Raw genomic sequence first — 25,952 nt, 5'->3', positions numbered from 1 at the left:
TTTATTGATTTCAGAGAGAGGAAGGGGGAGGGAGGGAGGGAGAGAGAGAGGGAGAGGGGGGGGGGAGAGAGAGAGAGAGAGAGAGAGAGAGAGAGAGAGAAACATCAATGATGAGAGGATCGTCATTGATCGGCTGCCTCCTGCACGCCCGACTAGGGATCGAGGCTACAACCTGCGCATGTGCCCTGACCGGGAATCGAACTGTGACCTCCTGGATCCTAGGTCGATGCTCAACTGCTGAGCCACACCCGGCCAGGCTTCATCTAATTATTTTATAGTTTTAGCTCCTGCATTTAGTTCTATGATCAATTTTGAGTTAATTTTTCTACAAAGCATGAGATAAAAGTCCAACCTCACTGCTTTATATGCAGCTATCCAGTTGTCCCAGCGCCATTTGTTGAAATGCTTATTCATTCCCCATTGAATTATCTTGGCACTCTTGTCAGGTCAGCCAGCCATGCCAGGCCTTCTTAATGCCTAAGCTCAAAAGACACAGATGTCAATTACCCTGAACTACATTTGTTTGAGCCATCAGACACACGGTAGACTCAAGGGGAGGGGACACATGTGCCATCTCTTCATGGAAAGAACCATATCACATATAGGAAGAGGTGGATGTGTGGGGCCATCTCTGGAGACTAGCTATCATGTGGCTTTATTTTAATTAGTCAGCTGAAAGGCAATTCCAGTATGTATAGCTCATTCACAGTTTTGTGTTGTTTCTTCCTCATTTAATATTTTTTCACTTCACCTAAAGTGTGAGATAGTTTTAAAGACATGAGATCTAAAGACAAACATGGCTTAAGTCCTAACTCTGCACACTTGTTAGCTCCTTGACTCTGCTTCCCCAAGTGTAAGGTGGCTCCTTGGGCCATAATAATGGCACCTCCTTGGGCAGGTGTTGTGTAGCTTAAGTGTGATAATGCATGAAATGCTGCAGTCATGGTCCCAGTACACCATAAACACTGAATACACTTCAGTCATGGTGATGAAGATGATGATGATGGTGGTAATGGTGCTGGTGATGATGATGGTGATGGTGATGATAATGATGATGATGATGATGGTAATGATGATGATGGTAATGATGATGACAATGATTATGGTGATGATGATGATGACGATGATAAAAGTTTTCTAGATGGAGCCATTATTCAATAAAGCTAAACACCTTTCTTTGTGGCAAAATAAATTAAAATTGTGTGTGTATTTCTATAGACAAGAATAACAATTCCATTCTAATTAGTCATCAGAAATGTGTATGATGCTCTGAAACTCTTAGATTTTATGGAACAAATTCATTTTTAGTCCTTGCTGGCCTATAATCCCGACATAAAGCTACAGGCCTTTCGAGGTGTTAGGCATGGACACTCACCTCCTGCAAGTACTCACTAGATATTGATGGTGCATGGGAGCTGACTTCAGCCTTTCCTGGATATATGTGACTCAGATTTCCCAGACTCTCTTTAACCCGGGGGAAGGCGGCATTACAATAGAAGGAACTGCTACATTTAGGGGCCAGTACAGGAATAGAAATAAGCTGATAGTGATCTCCTTGTACATTGAAAAAAATTCAAACGAGCTGAAAAGGCCCTATATAACATGGGAACATTTGTGAATGGTATACAAGGGCACAGTCTAGGGAGGGAGTCAAAATGACCCGTAGGCTATTGAGCCAAGAACATGTTTTAGATTTTAGAGAGAATGCTTTTAGAAAAGTCAAGTGTTAATATAATGATAAATTGTTTTTAAAAGCAAAGTATACAACTCTATATTCATAATAACTATTAAAAATTAAAAATTCATTCACCCAAATAGTAAAAGTGCTACTTACCCCTGTGGGTAACTTATGAATAGTTTTTCTCTATTATTCAATTTATTCCCCAGAGAGAATGTATGATGTCTATAACTGTTTGTTATCAATAAAAAAGTAATATTAAGGTTAAGCTTATGTTTAACCAGATGACTTGTTCCTCACAAATATTTATATTAATTCCCAATATAATAAAGTAGCTCTCAAAGTACAAATTGTGTATTGAGACATATGCTTCCAACATACACTTTGAGCATATAACATTGACTTATGTGATTAGCAAGAAAGCATTAATTAGGGAGAAATACTTACATGAACATTGGTGTTTTTGAGCACACCTCTATTATTTATAGAACAGATGTTTTACTGATTGACATGATTTTCATAATAATTAGTTTGGGAACTAGTAAACAGAAAGCTGTTCAGCTAATATTTATGAGTAAAAATATTACATACTGGAAAAGGTAAGGGAAAGGGAGGAAAAGTAGCATTGTACACTCTGCCAACCAATATCCTTTACCTTCCTTCACTGTCTCCACGCTACACACTGAATTAAACACACTCATTCTCACCTTCATTCCTCAGTCTGTTCTCTCACATCTTCCCTCCTTCTTTTTCCTGGAGAAATCCAAACTTAAGAAAAAAGGGGGCTCTGTGTACAGTGATACAGGTTGTTCACTGCACCATGGAACCTGGCTTCAGGGAAAAACAAGGGCAGATGTCCAGCCCAGCTCCACGAGAGCAGTTCTGTATGGACGTGAGAGACCGCCCCCGCCCGAAGGCCAGGGCGAAGGGAGCCTGGTTCTCATTTGTGCGAAGGTGCTAGATGAGAGAGTGGGGCTCTGTGTTAAAAGGCTAGATTAAGTACTAATCCCCTTTTGAAAGTATCCCAACTAAAGAGCAAAACTACAGCCCTGGCCAGTAGCTCAGTGGATCGAGCATCGGCAAGCACATGGAAGAGTTGTGGGTTCAATTCCCAGCCAAGGGTATGTACCTGGGTTGCAGTTCCATCACTGAGGGGTCTCTCTCAGGCACCGATGTTTTTCTCTCTCTCTCTCTCTCTCCCCCCTCCTCTCCCTTCCACTCTCTCTAAAAATCAATGGGGGTGAAAATCCTTGGGTGAGGAGTAACCAGAAAAAAGAGAGCGATCTATACAGGTCTCTCTCTTTTTTGAACTGAAAGTCAGTGCCATGGTTTATATAGCCTCTCCATTTTTAATGTACTATATTTACCCCTCCAGCTAAACTAGAAACTTCTGAAGGATGGATACCTCATCTTAAATGCTTTTTATTTCTTAGAAAACCCAGCGCAGGGAGGGGGGTATATATTAGGTGCTTAGTAAATATTTGTTCAGCAACTGACTGGAAACTAAGACGACCACGAGCAACAGTCATGGAGAGTGTTAGTTGTCTTTGATGGTAAAACCCTTCCTCTTTGCTGGCTATTTAAAATTTGCTAGGAGCCAGAACTTTTTAGTGCTGGTTTTATGCCCTGAAGTGACTGATATTCTGGAACCTAAGTTGTAATTTTCATATTCCCCATGGTTTTGAGTGTTGTTCTATTAAACATTTTCAGAACTTGAACAGATTTAGATAGAAGCTGAGTGTGGAGTCCAAGTCCACGGCTGTCCTAAAAGGCTACATTCAGCTATGGTTTCATAACCGAAAAATTACACAAGAAGGAGAGACACCAGGCACTTTTATGATGAATTCAAGACAATTCAAATCTCTGTGAGTCTTTTCAAATAACTGTCAAGGGCAGCTGGGTTCTGAAACATACTATAAAAGCTCTTTTTAAAGGAATGGTTATTATTTATTTTGGAAGCTTTCATAATTATTAGAATAGAAGAATTTGTTGCCAGAAACAAAGAAAGAAAGGGGGTTAAAGGAAAGTTTAGGAGGGGTAAGATGAAGTAATGAAGAAAAATTGAAGACAATACCAGCTAGGGGAAATATGAATATATACATATGAATATATTTAAAAGAGGTAAAAAAAAAAGAGTGATAAAAAACTGAACACAATGACAAGTAGAGACAGGTTAAAGGGTTGGTGACAGAGCAGCTCTGTCCTGCATATTTGTGGAAATGATGTGAAAGAGGAAGGGAGACAGCCTCTGCAATTTTTTAAATCAAGGTCTTACATTGTACAATCATAAGACTACCTCTCTGAAACAGATTTAAAATCATGTCCTTGAGATGTTTATGGTCAACTGATTTTTTATTAGGGTGTCAAGGCCATCCAATGGGAAAAGGATAGTCTTTTCGACAAATGGTGTTGAGAAAATTAGAGTCACATGCAAAAGAATGAAGTATGGACCCTTACCTCACACCCTATACAAAAAAATAGCTCAAAATATATTAGAGACCTAAATGTAAGAGATAAAAACCATACTTCTTTTATAAGAAAACATAAGGGTAAATCTTTATTACTTTGGATTTGACAAAGGACTCTTAGGTATGACAAGAAAAGCACAAGCGAAAAAAGAAAAAATAAATAAATTAGACTACATCAAAATTTAAAATATTTATGCCTCAAAGATACTGGCAAGAAAGTGAAAAGACAACTCATAGAATGGGAGAAAATATTAACAAATCCCAAGTTTGATAATGGATTTGCATCGAGAATATATAAAGAACACTTAAAGCTCAGTATTAAAAAAAACACCCCAATGCAAGAGTGGGCAAATGATCTCACAAGACCAGAGAAGATATACAAATGGCCCATAAGCAAATAGAAAGATGCTAAGCATCATTAGTCAGCAGGGCCCTGCAAATCAAAACCACAGGGAGATAACACACCACACCCACTATCCAGTGGGGAAGCAAACATTAAAAACCTATGTGCAATGGGGGTGGGTGAAAGTGAAAGGGGGTACAGAGGGGATAAGTGGGGATGGAAAAAATAAAGTAAATAAAAATAAAAAACCCTTGAGCAAGGCAGACAAACACTAAAACAGAGCAAGAAGCATATACAGAATGAAAGGAAAGTAAGGAATGAAATACCTAAGTCTACCAGAGGGAGCTTTGAAGCTCCAGGTTAAGGAGAAATGGAAGCTGGCTTTGAGACAGTGAGACGATGTAGGATCAAGGAGTGGCCAGTACAAATGCACAGTATAAGGAGAGATCAGGACGAGCAGCTCAGTGCTGAGTTAGAGGCAGGACGGGGCAAACACGGGGGTGGGAGGGACCACAAAGTAGGCAGAGATAAGCTCGGGAGATAGGCAGCCATTGGGTCAGAAAGGCTTCAGATTCTACAGGTGACAGGGTGGATAAACTCTGAGCTCAGGCGTGTCACTGAGGATAACAAAGATGACACATAATGGTCCTTTGGTATGATGAAGGTCAGTCCCCATTTTGCTTTGTATTGTGGCCGCGGTGCTTTCAGCTCAGCAACTGCATCAGCACTTAATGAAGGCCCCACCCTGGGCTGGTCACTGGGTATACACAGAGTAAGTGAGGTTCCTACTCTGGAAGACCAAGAGGAAGCAAGGTAAACAAAGTTCGTGACAGCTTGAAACTACTCTGAAACTACTCTTACCCACTTTGACTTCGCCCACCTGCTGGAAACCAGCAGCAAGTCGTCAGCACCAAAGGACCAATGCTAATGGCAGTCTGGGGGAAATGGGGTGAGGAAACACTCCGAAAACTGGAGCCACTGTTGTTCATGCAGATCAGCGATTTTCAACCTTTTTCAGCTTATGGTGGCGCACATAAACTAATTACTAAAATTCTGCAGCGCACCAGAAAATGTTGCCCAACCTCAGTGTTCGAGCATCTACCCATGAACCAAGAGGTCACCGGTTTGCAGCCGATCAATGTTTCGCTCTCCCATCGATGTTTTTATCTCTCTACCCCTCTCCCTTCCTCTCTTTCTAAAATCAATAAAAACTTTTTTTTTAAAGTTATATTTTTTGCTGATCTGACAAAAAATAGGTATAATTTTGATTCATTCACACCAGACAGCTATTGTTGTCATATTTTTATTTGATAGTCTAAGGGGAAAAGAGGTCAGCGCCCCTGACTAAATGGTCAGGTGTTGCATGTTTTAAAAATTATTGTAAAAGGGACATATGCAATATTTTAAACAAAAAGAGAATTAAAAAAAAAAAATTCTTGCAGCACAGGTGTTGAAAATCACTGACATAGAAGCAGTCTCTTAGCACGAACCAGAGGGGAGGAAATGGTCTGCTAAAGTGAAATGCGATGGAAAGGTTAGACTTGAGTCTTCCTGAATCTATCTGTCCTGGTGCAGGAAGGAACTCGAGGAGTACAAAACAACATCCCAGTGACTGCAGGAGGAATCTGGGAGTGCGCTCACTAATTGCCATCTCTTCCTCTCGCCTTTTAGCATAACAGTTCCAGAGAGATAGTGGCAAAGGGAAGCAGTCCCGGGGCTGACTCTCCTGACTGTGGCATCCAAGCTGCTGTTGGGCTCTATAATCTTGAGTTTGTTCTTATATGTAATGAGGATAATGATGCTTACCTCAACGGTGTTGTAAAAATTAGAGCTAATCTGTATAAAGCATGTAGCACATCACCTAGCACAAAGTAGCAGTGCGCAAAAGATGTGCACAGCTACACTCTCTCTCTCTCTCTCTCTCTCTCTCTCTCTCTCTGGAAAGCTGACCCCTGTCAACTCTTGTCAATTCTTGTCAGGTTGGGCAATAGTCCAAATCATCCAGAAGAACCAATTCCAAGACTCTGGAAGAGGAGGTGCCACTCAAGTGACGGGTGAAACATAAAAAAGCCAAAGAAGTTCAGTTTCTTAAAAGGATATTTTATATTCTAGAGAATGCTAACGTTGATGCAAAAGTTAATTTTATTTAAGATGTTAAACCATGGTAGAATACAGAGGGCAAGTTCTAAAAATTACTATTTGAGTGGTTCCATAAGCATGTTCAGTTTATGAAAATTTGTTGAACAGCACACTTATGATATGGGTACTTAATATGTATTACACTTCAATAAATTTACCTTTGTAGCTAAACTTTAACAACAAATTGAACTTTAATAAAGTTTAAAATGTTATCTGGATTTTCTTTCTTTCTGGCTGAACGACTCTTTGTTAAGGGCTCTGAAATTATTAAATGCTTTTTGTCACTTTGGTGCTTTTTTGCATTTGGTGGAACAATGACTTTGCTTACACTCCCCAGCTTGTGAAAAAACTATAATTAAGCAGGGGTCTTTCCATTTAGCAAACAAAGCAAGAAAAACAACACAGCCACTACACCTCTTGGAATCATCTCTCTGTGCTTAAAGATAAAGCTACCCACCCCAGGAGCCTCCAAACAAAGCCTGAAAAATAGAATATCCCCCTCCTGTGAAAACTCTCAGCTCCGTCTCCCATTTGTATCACTCATGCAAGACCCACTTTTACTTTGCTTCCACGTCTGCCTCTTCTCTCAGAAGGTCCTCTTCCTCTTCTATTCTGAGGGTTATTTTTCCCCCTTGTTGCAGAATGTCTGGGGAAGCCTCACCCCGTCCCATCCCCCTTGAGCCACTCAGGCTAGAATCTCAAAGCTGAAAAACAAATGAGTTATTTCCTCTAGAAAAGGCCCTGGGTTCCTAATCTCTTCCAGACGGGAAGAAAATGACCTTTGATGTAAACTAGTCATTGGAGTTAAAGAATGCTAGAGATATTATTCAATTTCTATAGGTTCACTCACTGATTTTAAATTTTTAATGGCAATTGTGGGAAAGTAAAGAGCCTGCACTATGAGCAACTTTTGGCCAGTTACTCTTCAGCAACTGGAGATTTAAAGCATGTTACTTAGTCCATCTCAAATTCACTTTCCTCACCTGTAAATTGATGGTGAAAACCTCTCCCTCTCAGAGGTGTAGAAAGAATGAAAAGAAATAATGTGTGAAAAATACTTGGGATGGTGCCTAGAGCAGAGAAGTGCTCAGTAAATAATGGCTATGCTTATAATTCTTAGCCTTTAAATATTTATCATCAGAAGATACAATGAGTAAACATAATCGGAGTGATCTTACAATAGGAAATACATACTACTGGTTTTACTCAAATTTGAACGTTCCACAGGTTAGAGGAAAAACAGCCTGTCCATTGACTTCTTTCCATGCATCCACTTATCTATCTGTTCATCTCTTCAACAAACATTTATTGGGCACATGCTATCCTGGACATTGAGGCTCCAAAGATGTATGTGGCCTCAAGGTCAAGACATCAAAGAGCTTGTAGTCAAGCTGGGAGACTGAAACAGACACAATCACCTTGGAGAGATGGGTGCTCTGGTTGCTAGGCTAGAACCCAGGGTGATACAGGAGCAGAGAGGAGCCAAAATCATTCATTATAATCCAACTGCACTTCCTGCTCATACAACAGTGGCTACTGAGAGTACCCTGTGCCAGTTCTAATGCTCAGAACAAAAACCAGCAAGAGCAAGTGGCATTTCCACTGAGCGTGTGGACCTTTCTGCCTTCTTCTCCATTCTAGACAGGAAACAACCCGTTTCAGTTCCCAGGTGGATCTCACAGGCTCTATCAATCAGGGTCCCAGCAGGAAATGACAAAAATGTGCAAATGCGCTAATAAAAGGTAGTTTATGTAAGAGAACTCCAACAGCTATGGGCAGGATTAAGGGAAACTAAAAGGTATGGTGAAGCTCCCAGGCTGGCAGATGGTGGTGATCATCAACTTTAGGCTTTGGGAGAGAGGGCAGTTTCCAGAGCCTAAACCAGATACACACAAGGAAAGGGCTGCCTGAGAGGAGCTCTAGCCTTCAACAGCAGGAGAGGAACAGATAAGAAAACACTCTGACCTCACTGTCCTCCCTCCCACCTACTTGCTGCTAGTGCCTCCCACTGACCTAGTTGATTGCAATGGAGCCTGTTACAGTCCATATAAAACAGCCTTCTGGGGCCCAGGGTAGGTTAGAAAAGGGGAGAGAATGGATCTGGAAGACAAACAGAAATGTCCTGCATTTTATCATGCTGAATATAATTCTAGCATATAAAGGCTGTGTTTTTTTAAGTGCAACTTGGCTAACACAAGGATATTTTGACTACATGCATTTTCCCTTACATATTAAAAATATAACATATCCTGCATTAGATGAGACTCCATGGAATTTCACCTCATTTAGTCCTGATATAGGAATTATGCCTTTTCTTCCCATTTCACAGATGAAAAACGGACTCAGAAAGGCTGACTGTCTCAGTCAGTGGCTGGGAAAGAACTCTGACGCATGCCTCTCCAACTCTGGAAATCTTGAATGGCTTTTCCAAATCAAAAAGTAACTACAGAGATAGACTGACAAAAAATCGATGCTACAGAGACTTGGGTCGTAGCCTTACAGTCACACAGGATTAAGAACACTTGGCAGAAGTAACCAGTACAGTCAATCTCCATCAATGAACTCAGTCTACTGCTGAAGCAGCAACAGGTTTATCTTTAAATCAAGTCATTTCTAAATAATCAACCAGAACTAGAAATCTGTAGGTGACAATCAGGGCTGATGACTTCTGACAAGCTCAGCTGACCTGCTAGCTGCCCTGCATGTGAACAAAGCTCTAATATTATTGCCATATATTGTGTAGGAGGGGGAGGGTGGCATTGTCAAGAAACAGCAAGGAACATGCAATTTTCAAAACCAGGTCATGGTAAGAGTCAGGACACACACATTTTTCCATTTACATATCGATTACTTTGCGTATTGCTTGCCATTATTTAGTGGTGTTCACTATTGCTATCGCCTGTATCGAAGCTGTAGCATCTTTGCAAAGTAGACGCTGCAGACTGAAAACAGTTAAGATCATGGGCTCTGGAGCTGGAAACCAGGATTCAAATGCTGCCCACGCTTTCCAGCTGTGTTAAGGTAAGCACGTTAGTCTACCTCTGTTGTCTCAATTTCCTTATTTGCCAAAGGGACAGTGACAGTATTTATCCCACTGGTTTAGAATGAAGCTTTAATAAGACGACACACATAAAATACTTGGTATACAATAAACATCAATAATGCCCTATGTTTGCTGTTTTCATCATTATCATCAGAATCTTCAGGCTTACGCCACGGTCTCTTCAACTCCTATTGAGGAGAAAACCACAGGCCTAGATGAAATACCTGATCTAACTGCAGTTTCAGCCTCTCCCAGAAACACAATCTTAATCAACCAGTATGGAATTTTTTTAGTCAAGTCATCTGTCACATGGGCCCTCCCCATCCCCCATAGAGAGAAGAGGCAACCTATGTGATAAAAATCCTCCTCTTTTCCCAAAGAAAAGGTGTCTTGCCCCAAAATGATACTTTCTTTTCTTTTACTAATAGCTCCCTTGCTCCATCCTTCTTCCAGTGAAAACCTTCCATTTTGTACAACGCTTCCGGTTGCTAGATGGGATGCTGCCCAATTCATGATTCGCTTAAAATGCCAATTAGATTTTCCAATTTACTCAGCTGAATTTTGTTTTCTAACACTCCTCTGCACATAGAATGAAACCACTTAAAGTTTTGTTCTAAAGTCAATGTTAAATACACAGAAGAGATGATATGAGAAGAGATGATGGCCCTTTAATTTGTGCGTTTTGTTTTAGTTGTTGGAAGATAATTCTCCATGGGTCTCTCACATCTCTTCCTATCTTGCAGGCAGAAACACTGATAACTTATTTTCTAGACTATCTTTTCAAGAATGTCTGCATAATGAACAGGCTTGGAAGATAAAGGCAGTGTCTCCAGATTTGCTTATGGTCCAGTATGATACAGATAATGTCTCCTTCTGGGCCAGAGAGCAGGAGTGCTTGAAGGCTATTACAAAAGAGTCAGGTTCCTCAAGCTTGGGGTTCCTCTTCTGTAACCCAACCCAGGCAGGTGTCATATGGTCCTGGTTGTGCTGTTCTGTGGGAACAAGGCTTGGGGAACTGGTTCCAAAAAATGATGATACCTCTAGTTATTACTACTGCAGAAGGTAATAAACTGTCTTTTGTCCCTAACCCAGGGGTCTCGTGTTTTCTCCCAGCATCCATGAAACGGCCAGGAAACTTGTTGGCTTGCTAGTAGGGTAAAATCTCAAGACACTTAACAGTTCTTGGCATTAGTTATACGGTATCATAATCAACCCGTGTCATCCAGATAAGAGGTTGCAGAAAGTAACAACTCTTGACCCACTAACAATGCAATCTTTGGACACTCTTCAAATAAACCAAGAAGGCAGAAATTGTTTATTGCAAGATTCTATGAAGCTACTAATTAATTGAGCAACACAGGTAAACTGTGAAAATGCTGTACGTAACATATTAGAAACTATTTTTATTAAAGTTTGCCAAATAATTCAAACATATTTTCAACACAAAATTTGAATCAATTGCAGAACAAAGGATCTCAGTCTGAAAAGCGTGTCCATACCGGAGATGGAACAAAAGCTTGGAGACTTTTTTTTTTAATTCCATCTTCATGATTTAGAGTCATATCATTCATTAAACCTCTCTCTAGCATATGCTCCCCATCTCTGCTGTGGGATTAATTGTGTCTACTAGTTATAACTCACAGAGTTACATGAGGACCAAACATGTTAATATATAAGATGCTTTGTAAACCCTGAAGAGGTAAGACAAGGTCAACCTCTGGCTATCACTGCTTGTCATTAATAGCAAGCTCTCTGGAGCTCTTTCACAGTACAAGCTCAGCAGCTCACAGCCATCACAGTCTGCAGAGTCCTTTGTTCATTCAGCAAATATTTATTGTGCCAGGCACTGGGAGAGAAGGGGAAAAAGTGAATCTGTGTACACTCCCAGGGGCACATGGTAGAGAAACCTCTGATAAGACAAAACACACATGGGGTGGAGGGGGTCAATGGGGGAAAAAGGGGGACATCTGTAATGCTTTCAACAATAAAGATAAATTTTAAAAAGATAAAACATACAAAAGGGCTTTTCCCCTTTGGATACAGTTTTCCTTTATACTTCTTTTTCTGTTTATGGAAGACAGAATATAAAGGAAGCAGTAGGAACTCAACAGAGGTTGAATGGCATACAGGCATTTAAACCAATTCTTCAATCAGGTCTACACTCCTAGGGAGAATAAAGAGACTACCAGGGGTGGAGAGAGAAACTCAACAGCCCTTTAGATAAAACCAACAGCCCTTTAGATAAAAAACTAGACTAATGTCTTTATGAACCAGACCTAGAAGGGGTTTAACTCCATTTAAGACTGAGGTTAGATTAGAACTGAGAATCTCCTCTATGTCTGAAGATGAAATCAAGCTTAGTTTCAAATGTGGGGTTCAACTATTAGTTGTAGTAAGGAAAATCCACATTGTACCTCTAACTCATATTCTCTTTGATGGCTAATTCTGTTTATCAGTATATAGGACACTTAATAATCCAAAGTTCAACTTTTTCTTAAAGGGATCTATTTTTCTAACTGCTGAAAGATAACCAAGTTTTGTAGCTCCAAATGCCTCCCAAATATCTTCTAGCATGTGAAGGGAGTGTACACAGATTCACTGTTCTTTTAAGTAGCAGATATTGATCCTGCTTACAAAGGTTTTCCTTAAAAGCTAAAAATTGTACTGTTTGGGGAGAATGTGAATTATGTTCACATGCTATATGTCTGGGGTACTTGTGCTCATGCTAAATTAAGGGGGAAACTAAGCTCCTCCTGGAGAGATGTCATGCCTCACTCTTTGTATCTCCAGTCCATATGAAATGAAGGTTTAATGAAACCTTGTTGATGAAAAATGCATTGTACCCTGGATGTGCTCAGATGAAGTCCTCAAAATGACAAAGTCTGGGCACTAACCCAGGAGCACACACCCTCTCTCTCATGCTCCCTTCAAGCTGGCAGCTGGAGGTGAGCAACAGGATGCAATCACGCTGGGTCAGCCCTGTTCTGTGTGCTTATACTTAGTAGTTCATTTAATGCCCACAAGAAGTCTGTGAGGTCAACACAATCCTTATCTCCATTTACTAGATGGGCAAATGGAGGCACAGAGGGGTGAAACCACATGCCCAAAGGACCAGAGCCAGGATTCACACCCAGGTAGCCTGGCTCCTGGACTCCTAAGTACTACGCTAGACTACGTTTTAAAATAATGTAAGAATAATAGGCATCATTCACTTATATTATTGTTTACAACTCTAACAGCAGCAGCTCACATTTCTCAGGTTCTCACTGTGAGCCAAGCCCTGTGCTTAGCATTGTACAACCGTATTTCACTTAATCCACCCAACAGCGTTTCCATATGGGTCCCAGCCTTCTCTCTATTTAAGACTGCAGATCAGAGGTTCAGCAGCCTACTCAAGGTCACGGAACAAGAGGCTGTGACTGGAGACCAGGGCTGTGTGACTCCAAAGTCCATACCTGCCCTGACTCGCTGCACGGGAGGAGTCATGTCACCAGCTCACCTTAACTTTTCTCATATTGGGACAACTTGAAAGGGTGGGCTTCTGCCCCTTAACTAGCCTTCGTCTGAGTACCTCAAAGTGAAGGTAACTGGAGTGACAAAGACATTAAGAGGCAGCAGAGTCACTGAATTTCAGTTTTGATACCTAGATTTGTCTTATGAAATAGCTGAGAAACAGCACTGCGGGTGAGAAAGCCAGCGTACGCCCAAATCAGCAAGGCTCAGTAAAACCCCAGCCCGAAACCACCAAGTTTCACCAAGTCTATTCATAGCACAAAACAAGCAAGCAAACACAGAGCAAAAAGGAAACCCTGACAACACAGCCAGCCCCTTGGAGCTGGTGGGAGGTTGTGGAAGAGCAGTGGTCTGCACACCTGCCACCAGGATTCAGGCTTCTCCTCTGTCGCCCTCAAACTGCAGCGTCACCACCCAGAAATGACTTAACTGCTTCTGGTCCCAGAGGCTCCTCCCTCTAGGCCGTAATGTAATGTCCCGTCTAGTTTATATCATTACTTACTACATCATCATTATTATTACTATTTACTACTCTATTATTACTCTATTAAGGAAGTTCAGATAAAATAATCTAATGGAAGTGCTTTGAGGAGTGTAAGTTACAAAAAAAGGCACTACTGTTTTGATGACATTTAAGGAACACCACAAAGATTTACCATGAAGGGAAATCATCTTGCTCTCTTTTGCCAGTATCTGCTTTAGAATCCTGGGATATTATCAATAAATTTTTATAGAAAGTTCCATATCTGGATAGTTACAAACTCCACCTTACATTTTAAGATAAACTACATTTTGAAGTGAGCCTTGATTTTATTCATATAATCTCCACTAAAGGAAAATATTTATTAATAGCCTGGTAGCAATAAGTTTGGACTCTGAGCTCTTGGGTTCACATCCCAGCTTATTTTTACTAGTGAGGTGACCTTGGGTAAGAGACTTAGCCTCTCCCTGCCACATTCTTCTCGTGCATAAAGTGGAGACAATGATAATATAGAGTTTGTTATGATGATTAAATAAAATGGACTAGTCAGGATGTCCAGTACATAGTTAGCAATCAACAAATATTATCAGTTGTCATTTTCTTCAAAGGAAAACAACAAAAGGAATATACACAGGGTGGGACAAAAATAGATTTACAGCTGTGAGTACGTGAAACACAGAATTTATTCTTGTATTATTATGTTTTGTATTATTTTCCACAGGAATAACTGTAATCCTACTTTTGCCCCATCCTGTATTTTGCAAGACCTTCTTTCCCAAATGTTAGAGGTATCCCAAACAAGGGTTCTGGGTAAAATAATATCGAAAAAAACTTCAATTCTAAAATAAATAAAATACTTGAAAAGATTGAAAGATGAGCTATGAACAAAAGAAACAATGCAGTTCTTAATGTTATTTTTAAAAGTATCCAAAACTCACAAAATAATAATACATGCTGAGATTCATGGAAAAGACAGCCAGAGAAACAAGGAAAATGCATAAAATATAATTACATTACACAAAAACTGATCAAATAGGTAAACAGCATACCATCAATTCCCAAGGGCCTAGAGTTTGTTCCATGCATGATCCAGCAACCAAAAGTAGGGGCCAAGATTTGCGAGGTGGCAGCCAGTTCATGCAAGGTTAAGTACTTATTAAATTACTTTACTAGTGCTAATTTCACAAGCAGCTTGGAGAAATAACTTTACTTGGAAATTGAGACACTGAACACTAATGACTGGAAAGCCAACTGCACACAGAGAAAGTACAGCAATATTGATCAACTCGTCCAGGGATCAAAGAGCTTATTCATACTTTTCAGCAAATATTTACCATTTATAACTGGCCAAGCACATGGGAAACGATAAAAAATACAAAGTAGGATAAAGCAGTCCCTACACTTATGTTTCATAATCTAATGCACAATGAACGAAGAAAGACAAAATTTTAATACAGCTCTTTGATGGGTAAACACACAATTGCAGCACCTAATTCAGTCCTAAGGGGATATGGAAGGATTCACAGAGAAGGTCATATTGAACAGGAGGCCAGGAAGAGTCAGAGTGAACTAGGGGAAGGGGTGAGAGTAGTCTCAAGAGTCTTTTAGGCAGAGGGAACAGCATACACAAAAAGTACATCAGAATGCCACTTTTCTACTCCCTACTCTCCAATGGCTTCCCATTATACTTAAAATAAAATCTTCAATTCACATCATAGCCTTAAGGGTACTATATGATCTGGCCCCAACTCATCTACTGTTCTGACCACCCGGGCCCTCTCCCCCATGCACCAACCCACCCATCGCAGAATAGGCTCTTTTATGTGATACACATATTTTTAACTCCCTGAAACCTTGAAAGGCAACCAGAATTAAGGAGGGCATGCCATTACTCCTGCACTCCTTACTCTTATGGTTGCCCAGGGAAAAAAACAAAAACAAAAAAACCCCAGGAAGGTAGGATGGAATAGGGACCAGGGAAATAGCAGATCAGCTCAGAGACCACTGGGGAGATTCAAGATCCACCAACCAAATACTCCTGGGCTATGGTATATTCATTTCTCAAAACACAGAGAGATTCTTCCTCTTAGACCATCCTGCAATCTAAAGTTCATTCATCACTCATTTTTTTTACTTGAACTTAAATTTCCACTGCACTTGGCACTGCATCTCTAGCCATTTACAAGATGAAACCTCCAAGTTATAACAGCATCATTTCATGGCAAACATCAGGCTCCAACCTTCTGTTTTTACTTCTGGGGTCTTGTTAAATCAACTAAAATATAGAAAATACTACTTAAATAAATTGTGTTAAGAATCTTATGAAGTTGACTTCATTTCTGGCAAAGAGAAAAGCAAATAAGTGAGGAAGTTTTCTCATTCTTAAAGGAACAGTTATATAACCATCCCACATGGAAGAGCCAGGCTGAAGCCAAAATGATAAAAGACTAAAATAGCCCTGCTTCTCTCCAGAAGTTAAGGTTACAGTGGGGGATTTCACGGGCAACATACTTCTCATATAGCCTCTGTCCTCGCATGAAGGCCTTCACTTCGTTGTCCAGTGGGAAGGTACCGTCATCCTTTCTAAAGCGGTAGAAGAGTTTGACATCCTTGAATTCCTTGTGCTCGTCACACACTAAAACACAATGTTCAGAGAGGGGCAAATAAGAAAAAATGTTCTTTATTTATTCAAATGAATTAAAATGCTAACTAAGATTTGTTTTACTACCTAATTTCTCAAGCAACCTCCTATATGATTTAATACACACAGAGTATTTAGCACAGTACCTGGAACAGAGTAAGTGCTCAGTGTTCTTAGCTATCACATAATCATCATTATCTATTAAAAGGGTCACAAAATTCAACTCATCATTCATTCCACAAATTCTGCTTGAGCATGATATTGGGGTAGGCATCAACCATAAAGAATGTGAAATCTAGCAAGCTAAAGAGAAATGTCAACAAGTAATTAAAATATGGTGTGATGAGGCTATGAAGGAGGTGAAGAGATGCTGAGGGCCCCAAGGAGGAGTACCCAGTACCCTGGTAGCCTAGCTTTGGAGACTGGATGCTTCTCTGCAGAGTGCATGTAAGTGGAGACATGAACAATGAGTAGCAACTGGGCAAAAGTGAAGAGAAAGGGCATTCCAGCCCAAGAAGGGAACCGCATTTACAAGATCTTGGCCAGGGTTAGAGATTCCAAGGAGATATGTCCATGAATATTCATTGCACCATTGAAAGTAACAGCAAAAAGCTAAATGTCCATGGATAAATGTCCATGACGGCACAATTACGCATGGCAGACATAACAATGAAAATGGAAATCCAGGAGGTACGCTGTCAGTGTGGACGAGTCTCCCCAAAGCATGTTGAGCAAGCTGCAGAAGAATGAACAAGCATCTCTGTAATGATTTAAAACATTTCAAACAAAATGATATGTTGCAAAAAGATGCATATACAGAAAGGGAAAGTATAAGGAAGTCCATGGAAATAAACCCAAATGCCTCCTAGAGAGAGGAAGGAAATGAAGCTGGGGAAAGGTATACACGAGACAATTAAAGTAAAATGTTTTGTTTCTTAGTGGGTAGGTTCATATATAGAAGAGAAGATGCAGTCCTTCATTTCCCTTCAATGACTCTGCCTGCCACCTCACTTACCATGATGAATGATGCCCCGGTCTGCTAATTTCTGCATGAGTTTAATTGCTGTCTCGCGGTCAGAAGCCTCTTTGTGCTCAATCAGCCAGTCAATCAGTTCTTTTGCAACGAAACAGTTTGGGTAGGTTTTGAGATGATGTCGCCTATCTTTAATAACCTTTTCTTCATGCAGCCTGAGCCTGGAAAGAAAATTGGGCAATCGTTTTACAAATTTTGATGACAACACAAAGTATTAAACCAATCCCAGAGAGCAGTGACAGAACGGAAGCCTGAAGGTACCAGAGTGCCATTCAAACATTTCAATGTCAGTGGATGATTTCCACACTGTCAGAGCCCAGAGGTCCCAGAGAGTGAGCCATCCCCAGGCCTACAGGTGATACAGGTAAATGGGAGGGAAAACAACCAGACAACCTAGAGCTCTCCTGCCATTCAGGAGGCTGAGAAAGGCTCTCCCACCCCTCCCCTGCCTCGCTCCCTTCTGTTTCTCTCTCCACCAGTGGGCTTGTGGCTTCAACCAACCAACCAACAAACAGAAACTCCTGAAACCAGGTACTTCCTCTTCACAGATTGCTCGGACTCCACCATATTTGCATTCCCACTCATTCATATTACAAATATGAATTTACGACTATATGTCTAATCACCTGCCCATTAGGTACTTCCAGGCATTGAAGACACACATCAGAAAATACACAAAGATCCTTGCTTTTATGGGCCTTATTTTCTATACAGGCAACAGTTAATCCTTTCATGAGGTTTATGAGGTTCCAGGTGCTAATGTGAGCACTTTGCATAGACTGACTCACTTAATGTTTACAATGACAATCTCATCAGAAGTTATTGCTGTCCTCTTTATTTCCACCCCCCCCCCCCTTTCCTCCCTCCCTTCCTTTCTTCCTGGAGAGAGAACTGAGGTCTCAGAGACATTAAGTCTCAGAGACCTGCCTAAGGCCACACAGCCAAGATATGAACCCTGATGGTCTCATTTCAGAGTCCAGCTTTTCAATGGGAACATCATGCTGCTCTAGCTGGGGAGAAATAATCAAAAATACAGGAGATGGACAAAGCTGTTGAATGAATAAAATTTTTATGGGCTGATAGATGAGTGTGGAGGCAAGGTTGACACAGAGCCTTCCTCTATTCCCTTCAGAACTCAGTAACTTTTTTCCACAAGTCTTAAGCCTGTCTGGAAAAAAAAAAGTTTATCCCATTTATCTTGCCTTCTTTGATCACCTTGCATTTATTTACTTTTTAATTCTCAAGTGAAGGGTTTGAGTTGGGTGAACCATGAGGTCTGCTCTCCTCCTACTTCACCCACATAGCTCCTATGCTCCTTATACCAATTCTCAACATTGTTGAGAAACAGGAATGCCACAGGAGAAAATCACACAGCAACTGTGTGACCTGGGCAAGTAATTTAATGTCTCTTTCTTTCTCTGTAAAATGGAGACGATTGTGCCTACCTTGTCCTTGCAATGTTGAGATTTGGGGACATAATGTCTGTGAAGCACCAGCAACCCAGCATAGTACCTGACACACAACACGTCTCACCTTCCTTCCTGCCACTCCCTAAGGAAGGAACTGGATCATACTCTCACCTATTTTTTTGACCGAGTGCACAGAGTGATAATTAATGGGTTTTGATACCCCAAGGGTAGTGATTAGGAGTTGGGAGCGCTGAGGCTAAGCTACTCTTCCTTGTTAGACACTGTTATAGGTCGATCAGTGTTGCCCTAAAATTCAAATGCTGAGGCCCTAAGACCTGGTACCTCAGCATGTGGCTGTATTTGGAGACAGAGTCTTTGAAAAGGCAATTAAATTACAATGAGGTCAACACGGTGGGCTGGTGTCCTTATCAGGAGAGAAGGTGAGGACACAGACATGCACAAATGAAAGCCCATGTGACACACAGAGAGAAGGAGGCCATCTATAAGCCAAAGAGAGGCCTCAGAAAAAAATAACCCTGCCAACACCTTGATCTCAGATTTCTAGCCTCCAGAACTCTAAGAGTAAATTTCTGTTGTTTAAGCCACTCAATCTATTATACTTTGTTATGGCAGCCAGAGCTGACTATGAAAACCAACTGTTGAAGACTGGAGGCTCCTGAGTAGCCTGGGGAGGAAGGGCTCAGATGGGGTGTCAGGAGGGGGAATGGGACAGGAGAACAGAAATGACAGAGTCCTGACATCTGTTAACTGCATAGAAAGAAAAGAACCATTTTAATGGCATTCCTACCATATGCCCAGCATTGTACTAAGCATTTTCACACATGCTGACTTAACTAACTGCCATGGCCTGATGTCTGCATCCCCCCAACATTCCTGGGTTGAAATACTAAACCCCAAATGTCTAACCACTATGCTGTACACCTGAAACTAATATAATATAGAATGTCAACTGTAATTCAAAATTTGAGAAAAGATTTTTAAAATTAACTTTAAAGAGAAAGAAATACTAACCCCCCGAATGTCAGTTATGAGGACAGTCAGGAGCACAAGACTAGGAATATGGAGATGTGGCTGTCAACCTGACACTGTCTGTAATTCCAGGCGATCAACTTCTGAGCATCAGAGTCCTACTGGTAAAATGGCATCACCCTGATCACACTGTCACAAAGCTAACGGGGATAAAGTTAGCCTTTGAGCCTTAGCATGTGCTAGGCACAGTTTTAACTGCTTTATTGGTATTAATCCTCATGCCAACTCCCCAAGGCAGCTCATATAAAAACCACAAATGATACCCATGTAAAGGTGTAATTATTAATAAAAAATAAATGAGCTCTAATTAAAAAAAAAGTTCACATAGATGCACTAAAGTCATCACATGAATCCTTCTAATGAATTCAGTGACAAGGACACTGAGTAATTTGTTTAACATGCTCAAAGTGGCAGAATGCAAAACATTAATTTTTAGACGTGATGTCTGCCAGGAATTCAAGAATAATAAAGACCAATTTATTTAGAAAGTGAAATGCGGGATAAGCTACCATATAATTTGGTGGAGGGAAAAATAGGGTATGAGCCAAAAGAGGAGTTTTAGCTCCTGTAAACTTTCCAACTTTAAAAAATATATATTAGGTAATATTTATCTTTAAATACTACAGAATGAAACCTTTCAGTTACTTCCTTTCATGAACCCCAAGCTTGGTTCTAATTCTTGAGCATGTTTGATTCCCACTGGTCCCCACCCTGCTCAGTGGGAAAGCACTAGCCAGCACCCTCAGCCCACCAGGGTATGGTGCATTTCCATGTTTAGAAAACCAAGCAGAAATATGATGGAGAGAAAAGAACTCTGGACTGGGGACATAGCATGAAACTTGATATTTTTAGACATGTTACCAGGAGTTAAAAATGCTTAATAACTGTGCTACTATTTTTTTTCTTTTAATCTCAGAAACACAGATTCTAAAAATGAGCACTGAGCTCTGGCCAGGTGGCTCAGTTGGTTGGAGCACCGTCCTTACACCAAAAGGTTGTGGGTTCCATTCCCCACTAGGGTTCCATCCTTGGTCGGGGTGTATACAGGAGGCAACAAATCGGTATTTCTCTCTCATATCGACATGTCTCTCTGTGTGTCTCCCTTCTTCTCTCTAAAATCAATAAAAAACATATCCTCAGGTGAGGAAAATAAATAAATTAAATAAATAAAAATGAGCATTAAAAATTGTACATTCTAGTAAAAAGTCGCCCAATAAAGAGGTAAGAATTTCTACACTGCAAACACATCATTAAGTGTTTTGCCTGGCACCATGGGTCCTTAACATACTGTCTGCGATGTCCAACACCTTCTTTGAGTTAAACCGCCTTCCACCCCTTACCCATCCAAGCAGGGTTCAAACCCCCCTGTCTGTTTTCTTTGCCTGGGGCATCCCTGCCCATGCCCATGGGCAGGTCAACAAGGAGACCAGGGGCATAAGATTCTACCCAGTTTAAGTGACAATAATTGGCTAGGCCAAGCAGAATGGCTCCCTCCAAGATTTAAACTGGAGTGAAGTTTTCAAACTCCAGCTGTGCCATGGGGAACACTTTCCTGAAGCAGCCGTTGCCTGGACATCAATGTGTAGAACAGAGCGATGTGGGGTGCTCTCACTAACGGGGTTCGGGTGCCCAGGGCAGGGTGCCTCCTGGTTTCCCCATCCGGTTCTCCCACCAACCCTGCACGTCCTCCAGACTGTTTACACGGACTCCTAGAACAAAGGCCGAAAGTCTGCAGAACTAAAAGACACTGAGGGGTGGGAGGAGTGGGGTGTGACAGCAACAGGGAGGCTGAGGGGACAGAACGCCTGTGAAGCTGGAAATGAGAGATGGCGAGAGACAACCGTGGCTCTTTCGAGTTTTCCGGGCTTCTTCCAGCTATGCACACCCTACAATAACCAGAACAGGACCGACCCCCTCAGGTCCCTGTGTAAGCCTCGATTCCCTGGATCCAAAAGAACCTCACCTACCCAGGTGCTAAGGAGCGTGCTCTAGAACATATTCTCTTCAAAGGCCTTCCACCCTGACCCTGGGCCTCCCCCAAGCTTCCTGGCTTCTCTCTCACCTCCCAACCACAAGCACACCTGCCCTGCAGCCTGGACGCACTGAGCTCCCCTCCGTGTCTCTGATCCAGACAGGCCCCCCTCTGCTCAGAATGCGCCCTCCCTCAGGCTTCGATAATTCGAAAAATTCTACTTGCTCTTCAGCTCGAAAGGCACTCCTCTGTGGCTGCCCAGCCCACCAAAGCCAGGAAACAACCTGTCCCCTGTTTTCTCAGATTTTAATGACACTAATAAAGCAATCACCTCACTGTCTTGCAATTAAGTGAGGTCAGGAATACTCAGGGAGAGTCGCTTATTTAGTTTTATCATTCTAGTGCCTGGCACAAAGCAGGGGACAGATCCTCAATGATGTGAAAAACATTGTGCCTACTGTGTACTCAGGATCAATCCACATCAGTCAAATCACTCCACACTGCACCACTGGGGAGAGCTAACCACCTCCATTTCAGCTGCCTTTTCAATCCCACCGGCTAAGGAATTCCTTGCCATCATTCATCTCAGACAGCTGGTGTGCAGGCTTTAGATTCAAGGTGATTTTGTCATGTTCTATTCCTGTCCAGCTAACCAGCTGCCGAAATTGCATCAGACAATTTCCTCTTCCCGCCGGAGCAGAACAAACACTACTGAGTGCAGGGTGCTAATAATCTCTACGAAATTACCGTCCATCTGATAAGGGAAGGAGAATTGTTGGATTTTTGTTGTTGTTTTTTTAAAGAGCTTGCAGAGAACTGCAGCAGGTTGTGGAAGCGAAGGAACAAAGGGGAGGCAGAAACTACAGATTCTCATTTAAAAACAGCGTCATAAATCTCAGCCAAAGTAAATGGTTTAATTAAAAAACACAGCAAGCCAAACAGTGGGGCTGACAGTGTGAGCCTTGTGATTTGGGCCACAGCCCTGACATAAATGTGCTTTAAACCAAAGCTATTGTCCTTTCCAGATGTTCTGCAACAGCCAATATCTGTCCCTGGGGATCAGAGAACTCAGAGAAAATCACCCAAAAGGGTGAGAGAAGAGAGGAACAAGTGAAATCTAACATACTGCATTTCCTTTGAACATTTGCATTTATTTTAGAATTAAAATTTCAAATGATCAAAATAATACATGTTCATGGTAGAGAAAAAATTCAAATACATGTAATACAAAGTTGGGTAACGTGATTAATTGGTCCTTGTTGAAACTAGGAGACAGATGCGTGGGAGTTTGCTACACTATTGTATTTACTTTGGGGTGTGTTTGAAATTTCCATCAACCCCAAAGGAACCCAATATTAATAGCTGCATATGTATCCTTGCATTATTATGTACACACATATATGTGTGTTTTTATGTGAGATAAGATCCTAATACACATTTCATGTAGTTTTGCTTCAAGAAGATGTCTGGACTCTCCCAGCCTAGCCAAAACAACAAAACAAACACAGGCAGTGATCAGCAGGAAAGAGAATGGAATTGGTTAATATTAAGAGAGCACACGTGATTCTGGAGAGCCAGAAGGAAGAGGTCTTGGAAACACACACACAGACACACATACATAATATGCAGAAAGCTGCGGTAACCGCCTTCTACTGTAGCAACGTCAAATGGTTCACCAGCAAGGCTCCTTTTCAGGGGGCCTCTAAGCAATGGCTCTGTGAATGAGAAAGGCAGAGCTGTAAGTTCTATCCAGAGCCCTTCCAGGCCTCCTGTCAAGTCAGTACAAAGCAAAGTCCCATGTGTGCTGTGTGTCTTGTCACCACAAAGAACTGGGATAGAAAACACACCCAGGTAGAAAGCACGTTTGATTCGTATGTTGTTCACTATTTAAGATCATGATGAAGCAGTATTCGCAGAAATCATAACCGGAATACCTTACATCTGAAAGGAGCCAGGCACTGTCACAGCTGGGACTAACGATATCCCTGTGAATCCTGGAATCAGAGACCGCTGCTGATCTAGCACCTCACCAGGGAGTGGCCCACTGGCAAACTCATTTGATGGATAAGGGAGAGAGCCCACAAAAATTACAGTGATGTGATCAGTCACATTTTGAAAGGAAGAGAGTCAGGATTTGAACCCAGACCTTCTGATTTTTACGTGTGGAGAGCCTTCCATCCCATCAAATTATAAATGGCAGAAGCATCTGTCTTCTGCCTATTTTATGCTCAAACTGGCTAAGAAGGAAAAAACATTCTAGCTATGCTAGAGTGTCATGGCAAGGTGAAAATTTATACAATTTATATATCACACAGATCCTGCTACCAATGTAAATACAGATGGGGCTCGCAGAAGTGCCTGCAAAACAAGTCATCATATTGTCTTCATGTTGGCATTAATGAAGATGACACGCCTGGGGGACAGGGAATGGTCCTGGTGAGTTACACCATCCCAGGGAGTCAGCATCAGTTCGTGAGGGATATATAACAAATACTTTTTAATGACGTGCATAAAAGTTCAGAAGTCCCTTTCAAATCTCTCATGCCTAATAGCTATGTATGGTTCCAGATGAGTACTAAACTTATCAGGATGATCACTCTGCAAGGTATACAAATGTCTAATCACTATGTGGTACACCCGAAACTGATATAATAGTGTATGTCAACTGTAATTTAAAAATTAAATAAATAAATTTTTCATCTCATCCTTGAGATAAGGCATAAGTACAGGGCCACGATGGGAAGGTCCCAAAGTCAGCCTTCCTTATCTCATTAGACCTGAGATTTTCACCGCTTTCTTCCACATGGGCTTTTTCCTAAGAGGTCTCCTGTTCTAAAGGAACACAGAGCAACATATTGACATCGCCAGCTCTAATGTCATCCTCTGAAGACTCACAAGAGTGGTGCTCTTTCTGCTTGCACAGAGTCTTTCCAAGAAACTCCAGAACCCCCCCCCCCCCAAACAAGTCATTATTTGCTTACACACCACACCCAGGAGTCGCAGGCCTCTAATTGCCATTTTACAGGTGCAGAAACAAGCCCAGAGTGGTTCCCGGAACTCACCGAGGATGCAGTGACTCAGCACCAGTATCTAAAGGTCCTCGCTGTCCTGGTAAAGGACTGGGCAGGGCTCTCGCAGCTTGGCGGCTGCTTCCAATCCAGGCCCCCACACCCCATCCTGCCCCTCTGCAATCAAGGATGCTGTGTCCTGACTCCTTCCTCCCAATACACAGGGGTTTTCTTTCCACTTAGAACAGTGGTTATCAAACTGGTACACAGATCGCGTCCCTCCCTTTACCTCTGTTCCCCGTGATCTTGCACAGGGCTAACAACTGGTGCTGTTCAGGTGGCTGCAAGTGGGCGATAAGAAAGTATAGCTTTCAGGTAGGAATAGGAACTCAGGGGCACTAGTTAGCAAATTCACTGCCTGCCTCCCTCATTCCCCACTCATCATTCCCTTTGAGCAGCAAGGCTCAAAGACAGCCCTCAGGAAAATCACCTGGGGGGCTTTGTTAAACCATCATTCACTCACAGAAGAGCTGCAGAGCCAGAGTTCAAATTCAGGTTCCATCCATTATTCGCTGTGTAACTTTGGACAAAGCATTCAACTTCTCAGTGCCTCAGTTTTATCATCTACAAAATGGGACAAGGACACATGTCTTATAGTGGGGGGATTAAATGAGAAGCTACGTAAAGTGCTTAGCACGTAACAGGCTCTCAACTAACGTCAACTCTTGCTGAACTCCACCGCGCCCCATCCTGGAAACAGAGACCGCTGCTGATCTAGCACCTCACCAGGGAGTGGCCCACTGATGAGACAGCTGCCCTGGACTCTGCGACAACCTCGATAAGCATCTCCAGTAACCCCAGATGGTTCTCCCGGGTTGAGAAAGACACTGCAATCAAGAGTTGGAAACTGAAAACTGCTTCCCTGAGAAAACATGTCTCAGAGCCAATTTTCAGGCAAAGAAAAAAATATTTAGAAAGGTTAACTAAAGAAGATCATGAAATGATAACTGAAATGAATGAATACGAAAAATACATGCCAGGTGATCTGCAGCCTGAGGCAGAGATTCGAGTTAGGGAAGGTGAGAGCAGTGATGCTCAAAGACAGCTTCAGGAAGATCACCTGGAGGGCTTGTTAAACCGCAGATGGCTGGGCCCAAGAATGTGCATTTCTAAC

At 41.7% G+C, this 25,952-nt stretch overlaps 1 protein-coding gene across 1 annotated transcript in view; it reads right to left on the bottom strand.

The window, feature by feature from the left end:
* DEPTOR (DEP domain containing MTOR interacting protein) overlaps window positions 1–25,952 on the bottom strand; it is a 97,476-nt gene that overhangs the window by 48,426 nt on the left and 23,098 nt on the right. Inside the window, exons 2-3 of the mRNA XM_016207710.2 lie at window positions 17,322–17,500; window positions 16,177–16,300 (exon numbers count right to left, since the gene is read on the bottom strand). Of these exons, the coding sequence (XP_016063196.2) occupies window positions 16,177–16,300; window positions 17,322–17,500 (303 nt within the window). The remainder of the gene's footprint in view (window positions 1–16,176; window positions 16,301–17,321; window positions 17,501–25,952) is intronic.

The sequence above is a fragment of the Miniopterus natalensis genome, chromosome 16, assembly GCF_054644295.1.
Source record: "Miniopterus natalensis isolate mMinNat1 chromosome 16, mMinNat1.hap1, whole genome shotgun sequence".
Taxonomy (NCBI): Eukaryota; Metazoa; Chordata; class Mammalia; order Chiroptera; family Miniopteridae; genus Miniopterus; species Miniopterus natalensis.
Note: the sequence above shows the minus strand (reverse complement) of the source record. Positions and strands in the feature narration are given on the sequence as shown.